Here is a 14788-nt window from a genome sequence, read left to right on the forward strand (position 1 = left end):
CACACACACACACACACACACACACACACACACACACACACACACACACACACACACACACAATTAAACAAATCAAAAGTGGTATGGGTAACCGTTAAATGAATATTCCATTAGCAAAGCAATCATGTCAAGAAACACTGTCAGTTACGATGCACTCTTAAATTGTTTGCTTCAGGGGAGCAATTGCAGCTCAGTAATGTTTTTCTGATCCAATCAGCTGGAGGAGAAATACTAGCATAATGGAACTGATCTCCTCTGTAAATATACTGGCTGGATTTCGACGAGACAAGACAAGCCAAATCAATGCTATGTGCGTATTCAGCTGCCATATCAAAACAAAAATGACACCAATTATACCAGTGCATTCAGAACTGAGTGTTGTTCTTTGCAGACACATTAATTCACAGTGACTGACTGGGCAGTGGAGGCAAATCTTACTAAAACTGTTTTTTCACTGCCAGTGAAACTGGACTAAAAGGGTTTTTTCTGGGGGTTTTTTTAACTTTAGCTAAAGAAGAAGAACATACTGCCAGTGGTGTTCAGTTGTTTGGGGATAAATTGAGATTTTTAATCTAGTGGAAAAGACCCTTGCAAATACCAAACACAAACAGGCACACCCACACAGGGTACACATTTAATTTACAAGCACAAGCACATACACACAGCACAAAGTAGTTAATGACACAGCTCAATGGAGTGAAACCATACAGCAGTGGCTATTTACCAAAGGTATTGTGCTTGCTAAATAGCTGAAAAGGCGAGCGCCAACCACATATCAAACAGGAGTGCACTAAAACACAAATACATAATGTACAAGGACATAATACACTTCTTTGATACCCTTCTATCTGTAATTTTATTTGCTGTGCAGTGCTAGTTCTGAAGAGCGTTCATGGGATATTTTTTGTAATTACAATTTACAGATGACTCTTGAATGCCCCACATGCTGACAGCTTGTATTTGTGACTGCTGACACAAACCTCACAGGCAGTAGATTGTCATGAAAAGTGAGAAAAGATTTTTTTTACTACAAACACATGTTTTGGTTACATTTTAAAGAAGAAAACATGCCCTTTAATGGCCTCTGAAGAAAAATATTCTGAGTTAAAATGCATTTCTAAACATAAACTAAAATAGTAAGTGAGACTTCAAAAAGAACCTTTTTCTTTTCCAACCCACTCTTCTGATGCTCTGTCCTTTAACTTTTGTATTTTTTGGCACTTTTTAAATGAGCATGCAGGACTTCACAGAATGTATGACCATTGTATAGATTTAAATGTCAGGTATTTTAGCCTATAAACTTCAGTAGTTGCCTGATAAATATCTTCACCCCAAGAGCCCTGAACTCTCCATTTTACACGTATGCTCACACACAGCAGTCTAGACGAGACTCAACTGGAGCCATAGTGACTCACACTAATTCAAATTTGACCCACCAGGAAATTAATAACACCACTTCTAAGGCACCTCGTGAGATATGTGCACACACCTTAGCTCAGCATCTAAAAACATGCTTGCAGATCTGAAACTATATCAGCAAGCATTGTTTTATCCATATTAAAAAGCAGTGAGTTGGTAACTGTATGTTTTTGTTGATTCTTTTAGATTATACCAACAGCAGTTATTCCTTGTTAATAATATTAGTCGAATTCTAATGCAAAACATGCTTCATTAATTCTGACAAAGGAGAGAAGCAAACAGAAAAATAGAGGATAGTAAAGTAAACTACATATTAATTGGATCTTCCTCTCCCACACGTTAACACTGATAGATGAATATATTTTCACTGGTGCATTCTGTCTCACCCACACATGTGCATTCTTTTTTTCTCACTTTTCATTTCTCTCACACTACCTTTTTCTTGGTGTATGTCTCCTGCTCCTAAATGTACGGAACACATCGTAATGTATGATCAAATACACAGGGAGGCAAAGCAGTCTATGCTCAAAAAGGTGTTCACTTATTGGGATCAAAGGAAATGCAGAGCACTGGTTGAATCTAAAAATGCATATACATTTATAATAAATGACAAAATAATATTAGTGTCTAAAATGTAATCTGTAATCTGCCTATATATGAATTTCGGGAATCCCCTTTGTTTTATTACAAACGTGTTTCCACACTTATTTATGCACAAACCAATGAATGCAGAATAACTATATAACTATATCTATAATATAGCAGCACCACTCAATTCCCAACCCAGAGCACATTATCTGCTGTTCCACTGTTGATTAGGATTCTCCCTACAATAACTGACTCCTGGCTTAATGTGTGGCTAGAAGCCAACACTTTACCAGAGCAGCTATCCCAACAACACAAATACTAATTGTTGGCTTTCTATTCACTTCGGTTTCATTTCTAATTTAGCTGAAATAGAAAACTCAACAACCCAATACCTATCTGCATTCATACAATTTAAAAAAGAACAAAAAACAAAACTACTCTATTTGATCTGAGCTCTTTTATATCTCTTTATATCTATTACATATAAAACAGCATATGTAAAATACTGTTTTAGCATTTTGCCCTGGGATTCCCTCATTGGATAGAAACTGAGCTTTCAATATGATGATCCAGATACTTGTTTCCCTAAAAGATGTAAATATATATATAACTCACATCATCCCAAAACATCTTTTTCACTTATAACACTGATCATGCCGCCAGACTCAGCCAGAATCTCACCAGGATGAGAAACAAATGGGGTAAAATTACATTACACACCATCTCGTGTTGTAATGACTCATTATCTATGCAGATGTCTTACCAGTGGAAAGTTCTTAGTGTGATTATATAGACTTTGAATTGGATTTTGAGTTCAACAAGAAGGCATCAGTCAAACATTTCAGGAAACCTGGTCAGAAAGTTTGGAATAAATGAATATCATCTGCATAGAAGTGACAGAACCAGAAGTACCACCGTCAAATAGTCTATTTTGTAAACGTGTTTTAAAATGTTATTTCAAATTCACAACAGAGTTGTTGCAATCAAATACAACACATGTAACCAAGACTGAAACGTAAAAAAAATGCATACTATGCCAATCTAAGGCAATAGATTGAGAGTGTTTGCTAGCGCTGTCCTTAGAAAACGTCGTTTTTACCGTTTCTTGCCGCTGTAAACACCACTGTTTTGTTCAGAAAAAGTTGAAATGGAGATTCTGGGTCGCTGCATCTTGTTGCTGTGTCATCTTAAATCAGTCATGTGATTTTGACACGCCGGCGTGTCCATCGACCCCAGAGGGTTCATTTTCATATAACAACTATTGTTATGTTTTTAATTTTCAGTCTGTTTTTTGAGGTCATTATTTTTATGCTAACATTATTTTTTAATGCAGACACTTTCTCCTCAGTGTTGTTTTTTTTCCTTCAACTTCTGTTAATGTTTTGGCATGTAGGAAAGGTGTTTATAGAAGGGGATAGCCAGAGCACAATTTCCATATAATCTGCATAAAATTTGCATAAATCAGAGTGATTGTCACTCTTCCTGTCTGACGTCTGCCTAAAGCACGGATATATTCAAGCCTACAAACTGATGGAATGGTAAGAAAATATTTTAATAGATAAAGTGAGTATCTCAGAGACTTTCAGTAAAGACTGAAGGCTGTTGAAACTTTCTCACTTGACTGTAGATTTTTTTAAAAGGTCATATTCATATCATCTCAAATGAGTTTAAGTCTTTGCTAGAGCTGCTGCTTTGAATCTAACTGTTTTTTTGCAATGCCACCTCTGCAACAGGCCAATCATTTTGTTTTAATACATATAAATTGACTGGGTTATAGTTTACTTTTAATTTGCCAGCTAGCATTATTGCTTGCTTGGTCGTGGCTCAGGCAGTAGAGCAGGTCATTTACTAATTATAAAGTTGGTGCTTTAATCCATGGCTGCTCCAGTCTGTATGCCAAAGTATTCCTGGGCAACATACTGAACCTTGATTCGTCAAAGCATGAATGTGTGTGAATGTTACATAGAAAGCACTTAGGCATAGAAACAAATGACTGAACTGTTGAATGAAACATGTATTATAAAGTACCTTAAGTGCTCAAGTAGAATAGCAAAGCACTATATAAGAACCAGTTTATTTACTGTATGTACACATACTAAATTCTGCCTTACTGGATGTTGAACCTGCCAGATATTTTACATGTTTGTAAGACATTGTATAGCAGCAGTAATACTGGCCTCTGAGAGGGATATCAAAGGCTTATCTGCCTTTTACTATGGGTTAATTAGCAACATAATTGAGTTAATGTTAGTTAATGCTCAAGTGGATCTCTGTAAAATGTGCATATGTTTATTAGTCAAGCAAACTTTAAGCCTGATCCATTTTATTTTAGGGGAAAAAACTGCAAAGACAAACAGACACACTTGCAGCTTGGAAGTTCCACATGAATTCATAGCAGCAATTGCTTTGTCAGGGAGCCAAAGGCTTAAGGCTGATATCGGCTTAAGAAGAATGTCCCAGTATGTCGTAAACAGCATGCAAACTATCCCTGGATTGCCAAACTTTCTTCAGTCCCTCCCACCACCACTTAACCTTCACACCAAAGCACCAGCAAATCTTTGTTCAGTACCAAAAAGAAAAATAAAGCCAACACAAAAGTGGAAAAACCGGGAGTTTAGTTTCTCCGAATGGTAATCAGACTCCACAGACTTTCATGTTGAAATGTCCATCTTAGCAGCGCTGAAGAATTATATTTACATCAGGTACAGAAGACATTTTTGGCTCTGTGGATAGTTTCCTTTTTCATGGGATAATCATTAAAGTGGACTTATCTGTGTGCTGTTAGTGCCTTTAGGATCATTTTAATGGATTATGTGACTTATGCCATGGCTTTTGTTTTGGTACAGTCAACTAAAAAGTTTGTGTCTTAGTTTTGGTGAGTGAAATTTCAGTATTTTGTTACTTTAGTTTGTTACTTGGCAACAATTAGCTGATATGTCTGACTATGCATTGTAGCCATACAGTAATGATTGCAACTTGCTAACCAAGATAGCAAACAATAAATGATAAATTTGCATTCCACTTTTCATCCGTCCAAGTTCACTTGTGGCTCCAAAAAATCAACAGTGGCCAAAATATTAATCACGATGGTGTGTGTGAAGTACAAAACCAGCGAGTGACTGTGGCTACATATTTTATGCTGCTCAGTACTTTTCAATATTTTCTTTTCACATTTAAGGTTTTAGCTCTATTGCCAATTTCAAATTTAAAGTAATGGTGTCAGCTCCACATAAACCTATTTATTAAGTGGTGCTTGTGTGTGTGAAAGAGTACATTCAGGCCAGAGACAGAGTGGCCAGGAGGTTTGATCGTCTTCTTTGTTCATCTCATTGTTTTCAAAATGTGTAACAGATAATTTGTCAGCAGCAACTGCAGAGTAAAAAGTCACAAGATCATTAGGTTTGTTGTTTCCAAGCTTGATGCCATTAATTATTTAGGAGACCTTTTACCATAAAGAACAATTCTTAGTAATTTGATTATGAAGACATTCTGTCTACAAGGAATGTGTACATGGAAGCCCTCTGGGTGCACATCTAACCAGCCTGTCAGTCTTCTTAGTGACACCTGCCACTGAGAGGTAGTACGGTGGTGGCATTTGCAAAAAAAAAAAAAAAAAAACCCCACTAGCGGGGGTAGGCAAACAACTGAATGATGCACTTTTTTTCACTGCTTACACACTCCTTGAACTCCTTATTCGTGTTAAATTAGATCATTTTTTGTTTTGTTTTGTTGTGTTTTTCTTTTTAGTCAGGCTTAGTATGATGTGTCTTACCGATGTGTACAGGAAGCCCTCACTGTTCATAGCCAGATAGAGTTTGGTCTGCACCCCCTGGATGGCCACAACTCGTAGCCCCACTGGAATAAGGTTGAACATGGCTAGAAAGAGATTGGACAAGAGAAACAAATGATAACAAATTTATTCTGCAAACAGTGCACTTATGTTAAACAATATATATGGTAAATAACAAAAAATGTCAATGTAAACCAATTACAATATTGTTTTATGATTTTATTGTTTCACTGATATTACAGCAGCAATGTCATCTAACAGTAAATGGGGTTACTATGGCCACAAGTGCAGGAGGACATGTCATGCTGTTTTTAGTAACTGTAGTCAAAGCACAGTCAGTACAGCAAAATGCAATCATTGAGAATCATTGAAGAATCCACTGGTAACGGTAACAAAGAAAGCAACCATATGTTTATTGTTTTAGCTCTTGTGTTGCTAATTCTGCATTCACATCTAAGAAAGAAAAAGAAAACCTTGCATAACTTTGCATGCATAGACCACATACAAACACACACACACACACACACACATATACAAAAACCTGTCTATGACCGGAGGGCTAAAAGCAAATTGTGAGGTTGACAGAGCCAGCGGCAGCCCGGCTGCTGTGTAGTATATCTCTACCTAATTAGTGTTAGCCTGTATTGTGTGTGTGTGTGTGTGCGCACACGTGTAGATTTCATAAGTTGCTGGCACTGAACACCGCAGGCTGACTAGAGGAAAGCACATGAATGTCCACCTGAGAGTCTCCATGCTTGCTTCTGTTCCCAAAAAAGGAAACTTCTCGCCTATTGTACTGACTATTGTTGGACACACTCCCAAATTCCACTGCCACTGCTGTGGGTTGTTGTTGTAACATTTGATGGTACTAAATAAAGCAAGTGAAGTCCATAGAAAAATAATATTTCTCTTAAATTTCCCCTTTTGAGTGTCAAGCGTTTATGTTATCACATTATAAGAACTTTTCGATTTAGACACACGAGAAGAGAAAGTAAACTTCTGTCAGTTGAGCTGTGAGTCAGTGTGCTTCCTTACTATAGATACTCTTGTCAGCCACTTAGTAGATCTGTAAAGTCCTTAGAGCAAAGCACGCTATAGGGGTTTTATGATAGGCTATTTCTTTTGCTCTTAATAAAAAAAAAAAAAACCCTACTGACTCCCTTCTCTCTGGGTTTTTTATTATATACAATGCTCAAAGGCATGTGTGATATATTTACTTTGTACTGCATTTTCAGGTCATTTCTGGTCCTGTGAAAAGCCCCAGAACTAGTCACTCTCTAGTTCTGTCTCTTTCTTATCTCTCTACTCCTTCTCTTCTTTTAATCCATATTTTTGTTTCCATCTTCAGTCACCACATGAAGTATTCTTCCGAAAATACACTCTTGTCTGTTCTAATATCCATATTGACATGTTTCAAATCATCTATCCCAGCTATCCTCCTGCTTAATGCTAATGAATTTTGTTTATGCATGGTGGATGCTCTTCCATGCATCCACAATTTTCAGAGACATTCTTAGGTGCTTGTGTAGTTGAGTCAGCTGCAGAGTAAAAAGTCACAAGCCCATTAGGCTTGTTGTTTCTGAGCTTGGAGCCATTAATCAGGAGACATTTACCATAATCTTCAGTAATTTGATTATGAAGACATTTCGTCAACAATGATTGTGTACATGCAAGACCTTTGGGTGCACATCCAACCATCCTGTCAGTCTTCTTAGTGACGCCTGCCACTGAGAAGCACTGCAATGGTGACATTTGGAAAGAAAAACACTAGCAGGGCCATTGTTAGGCAAACAGCTGAATTATGCATGACTCGTTCACTCTTGGACCTGCTCACATACTTGTCTATTATAATATCTATTATGACATGTTTCAAATAATCCATCCCATGAGTGTATTTTCCAGCCATTTAAAATGACACATGAATTAGATGGTGACTTGGCTAATCACAAGTAATATATGAGAGCTGCTTATATTCTTAAAGTACTTTGGTAAAGTCTAGTTTATAATGTCCATATTATACAACAGTTATCATACTTTTTCTCTAATCTATTCATTATATAATCAGACCTTCTGTTTATTTCTCCTAACAACTCTAACTCTTGCTCACTGCTGCTGAATGCTGCATTTGTATGGTAGATTTTCTTTCATGCAATTCTCAGTGAGATTTGTAGTATATTTAAGTCAAATTGTTAATTAACTTGTCTGGCTAAAGATGCATCCCCTCTCAAACAGAAATGAAGACCGTCATCATTAATGCAGCTTTCAAAAAGATGGCACTAAAAATCATAACGCTCTATATTGAAGACGTAAAAATTACAGTCTGGTGCATGTTGATGTTTTATACAGCTCAAACGTAGGACCTACCACAGAGTTTCTGCAGTATTTTTAGGTGTACTCTAACTTATGCATTTAAGTTGATAAATATGATTGCCAAATATATATTTAGTGATTTTGGACCTCTGTAATTGTATTTGGACCTGTGTAATTCAATTTTGCATCGACTATTCCTTGTCTGTAATTTTGACCTGATTTGATGGCTCCTTTTCTCTATAACCTCTTGCTGTTCTTGTCTTTGTAATTGCACCCTTCTCACTGCATCATTCCACTGAGTTTTCTGCCACGATACTCCCACCAAGATGCGCACGTACACATCTGCACTCTACTTCATTTCAGAAGGATTACCAGCTGGTTTACTGATGGGGATTTTCGAGAGGTGAAACTCAATTACTTCTTGGATCCTAGAAACACCTGAGCACACTGGAGAGGATGATAGGTCTACCACCCACTCACAGACCTTTCCTGCTGCACAGAGGAATATGGAGTAAGAAGGGCGAGGAGGCCTGAGGGATAGTTTTCACAATTGCTTGCAAGCTGTCTAAGTTCCACGTACTAACAGCCATGAAGTCACAGAACAGTCAAATTTTAAATACTTTCTTTTACTCATTCTGGGAGCAACATGACAGCAATTAGAGTAGCCTGAATATGACAATATGACAAAGTATTGAAGCTTAAAAGGAAGCTGCGGTGACAACAGTGTAAGGCACTTCTGTGGTGAGATTAGTGTTGAACTAGTGACTCGTTGGTTGAGGAAAGTGGGTTACTTAAAAAAAAACAAAAGACTGAATTAGATAAATAATAAATAAGATTCTTGTGATGTGATTTGACTGTGTACGACATAACTGATGTGTTACCCATTAGGAGCCGTGCCAATTAGTTTGCCCTTTGGAATTTAGAGTATCTAAAATTATGGATTCAAACATCTAAATCTATTTACAAAAATGAGGTATGAATGCCTCAAGATTGCCAATAGTGTGTATGCTGAACCGTAAAATGCCCTCCTTCTTTCCTCCCCAAAAATGAGTTGTCTCATTGTAGTGCTTGATTTTCCTACTAGGTTTTCTTAGTTGTGATACAACACAAGAAAATATCTGATACTGTATAATATTGGAGGAAAAATCCATATTATTCTGTGAGACGTGTATGTCTTATTTGTGCCACTGGTTTAACAGCCACACTTGGTCTTCTAAACAAGTGGAAGTAGCAAACATCAAATCTTTGTTTGTTTTTTGGTTTGATTTTTGTTTTGTATTGTTTTGTTTTTTCTGTGTATCTGTGTGTGTGTGTACACATTTAAGAAGGTCCTCTCCCACCATCACAAGACACCAGTAGCTCCAAGAGGACTGTGCTCTCCGTCACCATGGAGACAAGCGCACCCAGCGCCTAACAACGCTATTTTTGGAGCAGTGCAAAGAGCTTCACTCTTTTTCCTTTTCCTATTCAGCAGCAATCTTTATTTTTTTTTTCCTCAAAACTATTTTAGTCCCATAATGCAGGTCAGTTGTTGCATAAGTTAATAAAAATGAGACCATCCAGATGTTATGGGTGGGGTGGTCTGTGTAAGAAGTGAAGTGCAACATTTTGTGGGTGCATGTTTGTTTAAAACGTTTCATAAGCTTTGCTTATACTACTGTACGGTGTGCTCTGTGTATTATGGAACTTGATATTCTTATATTTAAGAAACAAACTTCACAGGACATTATAAGGTATTGTTCTGCTTAGAAAACATCCTACATCCACAGAGTTGCTATTTATATGTAAGAGACACCAAGGGACTCAATGAATACTAATTCAAAGGCCTCAGTAGTGTTTACATCCACTTAATGGTGAGATTACACAGCACTGAACAAATCCTGTTTCACAGAATACTGTGCACACTTTTCCCACATTGTTAGATATTATTTTCACTCAGCAGCTATTTTAGAATTTTAATCTTTCAGGGATATGTAGTAGTGCTCATTGCACCATCTAATTAAAAGTTGGTCAGTGTCTGTTGTATTGTTACGAGACAAGTGCCTGTGCTATTCCACTTCCATTGATCTCTTTAATCAATTGGAAAACAAAGAGCTAGTGGGTGTGTGGCAACGAAAGGAATGCATCCACACATAGTGTAAGGCAAAACTAGATCTCATGACAGAGGCAGTATGTAGGTGTGAAAAGCCAGTTATGACCTGTGTTCAGTTTGGAAAAGGATGATTTTGATTAGATCAAATTAAACAGGGTCACTACTTCACCGCTTAGTTTGTATACTTGCAAACATGTATACAAACTTAATATTTTCTCTGTGCTAAGACAAATTTAATGGCAAAAAAATCAAGATCCATTTTGAACAGTTTAAAATGCTGCTCTCTATTAGAGTTAAAAGAAATTCAGCATTTAAAGTCAAGCCTAAGAAACCCACAAATAAGGAGAAAAAATATATATATCAGCTCTCCTATAGCAGTTTAAGGAACATGGGCTTTATGACAAACCTGAAACAGTCTTGACACACTGCAAGATGAATATACGTGGTGTAACCTCAATTATAGTACATAGTATAGCACAGTGCTGATAAAAGGTAAAGTGGGTGCATGATTGAAAAATAAGTGAAATCCATACACCAGTGCAATGGAGTGAAACTTACTGTAACCATTGTCCTCCTCCTTTGTTCCATCAATGGTTCCATCTGCCTGCAACTGCAGGTGGAAACCTTGTCGACTGTAGAGTTTCGTCACAATCCCCTTCAGCTGGGGCTCTGTGGAAGAAGAGAGCAGAGAGGAGGACACAAGGATGAAACCACAGAGTACAAGGTGGAAGATAAAGTCGTTCGTAGGTTTGTAATGGGACATACTGCCGCTTGCATTGTACTCTTTCCAACAGCTTTTCAGCTATTAAAACCACAAATAAAAGAAAACAAAATAAATCATTTGAGTCGACAGGTAATTAATGAGGCTGAGTGGCACACGTGATGGGAGATTTAAAAAAAGGAGAAATAGTCACAAATGAATGTGATGTTGTGAGACACCTGTCAGTCAAACAAATGCAACCAAAATGAGCAAAAACATGCTGGAAGGAGTATAATAAGTTACTTTGCTCTCACCTTCTCGTGAAAAAGAATTAGAGACTACTGTAATTATGTCTTTCTAGACAGCATTAGAGACAGATTCTGGCCTCACTTAGAGAAGCTGCAGTCAGACATGTTCAACTGACCATTTAAATGGTAAACTATTTAAAAAGTATTTAAATGGCAAACTATTAAGAGCTACAGTTATATCAAATTGTGTTGTGTCAACATTTTAAAAAGCATGGTTTCTGTCTTTCGTCTGCAAAATCTAAGGGCCAGTAGCTTGACAACAGAGAGGAGATCAAAGATGGACAAGAGTATCCAAATAAGAAATTGGTTCTGAGGGCATGAAGTGATTTAAAATGGCTGAAATTATGCAAGTAACCCCTCTTTCTCAATCCATGTTTCTTGTCAGTCTCTACTCCATCAGACCTGCCCAACAGATGGACAGCTACAAAAGTAAAAAGGAATGCTAATAAAAATCTAAACTTCAATGAAAAATGGTATATTAAATGCTCTCAAAATGTTTGAGGCACACTTTAAGGGACAAATAGCACCGCAAATTACAGTGCATAATATTTCTGTCTAATTTTGCATGGTAAGGAAAGAGTTAGAGTTCTGAAATATCTGTTGAAAGCCTTAGAAAAAAAAGATGACATGGAATCAAGATAGTTTTACCGTGTTCATCAAAAGAAAGGTCTTAAAAAAACGATAGTTTTAAATATTAAATCTGTTTTGCCTGTCTGAGTTACATTAGTGTCTGATAAGTGCTAAGTGCTCTTCAGTCTTTGGTTACTGTCCCAAGTGGAGTGTCCTTTACTGTTGTTAACCACACCATTCAGCTGTCCTATCATCTCATCCATCTTTCAGTGCTCTGATCACCAGCCTTACTAAGGTTGCTTTCGCTGCGCCAGGGTTTATTCAGTCTATAGAGTGGGGATAGCATAATAATTGTGGTATAAAACTTTGCACAAAGACATAAAGGAGCCTAAATGCATTAGCTCTACAGCCGCATGTACATATAATGTATTTCCTTAAAGATGAGGCACCATATACCCGCCAAAAAGACAACACCCATTGCTTTCCCTACAGGATAACTGGAAATTGGATGTTAGAAAGATGCAAAAACTGCAGGATAGTCAAAGTGTTATATAACCGCATGTCTTAACTTTCAGGTGAATTATACATAGAATTACAACAACAACAACTTGAAAATGAGTGAATTGGATAGAATAAAGTGCGAAGAAAATACAGAGAGGAACGTTGTAAGGCTATAGGGTCATACCCACAAACATAAGGAGACTGACACTATAGCAAGATGTGATGCCACTGCAATAATGCAAGAAATTGCAGCCACTTTGGACTTGGATTTACATCTCACAGTAGAACTACATACCTAAAATACAGGAAATTCTTAAAAATACTGTATCTGCCAATGCTTTTAGTCCTGCTGGATAAGTTTCAACAACAAAGCATTTGGCAACAGCATGCAGGAAATATTATTTGGAGCTAATTGTGAGGTTTGATTAAAATTCTAAATGAAAGTTGGGACCTGCTTATTTAAATGTGTGCATCTGAAGTTTAATATTAATCTGTTTTTAAGTTCTGCCATCCTGGAAACCAAATATTATATCCATTTTGGAAACTAAAAAGAGTGAAATTTATATTACTTTTGATGGAGTGATTATCCAGATTAATTGGAACAGTAAATCTTATTAATTTGTGACAGTGAAGTCTTATGTGATTAATCACCTAAGCCTTTTTTACATCTAGTTCAGTAGATAGGCAACGAGCGATTGATTTGATTTATCCCTCACTATTATTTGAGATGCAAGGCGACTTCTGTGTTGATACACTTGATAAGCATCCCTTTCAATCTTGCACCAACTTTTTCATCCATCTTTTCCGAGAAAGTGAGCGTTACATAGTAAATATCTTTTTTAACTGCAAAAAATGGCACTCGTAATAAGAAAGGTGATGATCAGAGTGATCAAAAATGTGAGAGCCTGATGAAATTGGAACAACAGACCTGGTCGTCTCCTTCGCCTTTTCTTGGAACCAAAGAGTTTGACTCGTGAAAAAACGTTCAGTCGACTTGGTTTTTCACAGCTTCCTTTGGTTTTACTGGGGCTGCTAACGCAGCGGCAGGCATTAGACTTCTCCCGCTCCCTCGCCTGCCTTTTCTGCCTTATGAGGGAGCTGGCAATCGCTGCCGCCATAGCCAGTTTGGCAGCTCTCTGGGGGAAAAACTTCCTGAGAAACGGGGAAGATATCACCCCCTTTGAATCCAAGAGATTGAGGGGAAATGTCCAGAATCCGATGCAACAACAACAACGATGTGTTAAATATGGGCTACTATAGAGCTTTCAAAGTGCACTCTAGTGAAAATGGAATAGTCCCAGGGGTGCAGCGAAGATGGCTAGATGATGTCCACATGGATCATTTTGATCATTAATTTAGTCGCTTTTCAGAAACTGTCCGTTGTAGCCTCGAGAAAAAAGTGAAACGTAACGAAAAGGATACAAAACAAGCGTTCCATCCGAAGCTGTACAAAGACTTTGGTCACAGCACATTGCATCTTCTTCCGAATGTATCATTTTCTCGGTATCACAACAAATGCGCACAAATACAGTTTGGTGAGCAGTTTTCCGCTAAACTACATGGTCGCACACATGGTAGTCATGAATGAAGCTCGCTGCGGAGTCATAGGATGGAAACACCTGTTTGCAGACGCCTGGGGAGTGTGCAGTGCTCGTTATCTGATTTCCCTAATCTCTTGCTGTAGCTGCTACTGTTAAGAAAAAACAACAACAACGAGAAAAACAAGGAAAGGAAAAAGGATTCAGACCGCTTTTTTAAACGACATCGCAGATGATGTAAACGAATAACAACAGAGATCCCATTGTTTTTCTCTCTTTTGTTGAATCGAAGCAAGACAAGGTAACAGCAGGAGCTCCCTCATTCTGGGTCAGTATCCGAGACCGGCTCAACCACAAACTCAGCTGATCTACCGAGAGCATCCCACCTACAACCAAGAGAATGAGCAGTGGGGAGGAGGGAGAGGACGGGGAGTCTAACTGGTGAGACACAAACCAAGTCAGTGTGCACACTCACACACGTTTGACTTAAAGTAGTGATAATTCATATTAGGAGAAAGGTACGTAGAGGTGTGGAGGCGGAAAGTCCAGAGAGAAAGCGAAAGAGAGAGAGAGAGAGAGAGAGAGAGAGAGAGAGAGAGAGAGAGAGAGAGAGCATATTAGAGACCTTTCTGGTTTCACTTGACAGAAGTGAACAGAAAGTTACTCAAAAACTACCAATATAACTCATTTTCCCCTATGGAAATATGAGAAAACAGCATGTGAAAAATAAATCCCGTATTTTAAACTGAGGTGAGAACGAACTCCCAGCCACATACTACTTGAACTATATGCATTTTAAACATTTAAAGTTGTAGTATTATTAAATATTTGTTATTTCCAATGCCCACCTAAAGGTGCAGATGACTGTAAAGAATAAAACCGTCAACTGTTCAGTTAATGTAAAATGAAAATAATGTATTAAGACCCAACCAACAAAATGACAGTAGATTAACCATCAGCATGTATCCTTAA

At 37.6% G+C, this 14788-nt stretch overlaps 1 protein-coding gene across 5 annotated transcripts in view; it reads right to left on the minus strand.

The window, feature by feature from the left end:
• Positions 1-14788, minus strand: part of fgf13a (fibroblast growth factor 13a) — a 93822-nt gene that overhangs the window by 13185 nt on the left and 65849 nt on the right. For 4 of the 5 annotated variants that reach the window (XM_042220968.1, XM_005913228.3, XM_005913226.3 and 1 more), the window contains 2 exons: positions 10758-10868; positions 5780-5883 (listed from right to left, as the gene is read on the minus strand). In XM_042220968.1, coding sequence (XP_042076902.1) covers positions 5780-5883; positions 10758-10868 — 215 coding nt within the window. Of the gene's footprint in view, positions 1-5779; positions 5884-10757; positions 10869-13206; positions 14330-14788 lie in introns of those variants that run through there. The other variant, XM_005913227.3, reaches the window with a different exon arrangement.

Source organism: Haplochromis burtoni, unplaced genomic scaffold (genome assembly GCF_018398535.1).
Source record: "Haplochromis burtoni strain Fernald_Lab_line unplaced genomic scaffold, NCSU_Asbu1 Contig_4, whole genome shotgun sequence".
Classification (NCBI taxonomy): Eukaryota; Metazoa; Chordata; class Actinopteri; order Cichliformes; family Cichlidae; genus Haplochromis; species Haplochromis burtoni.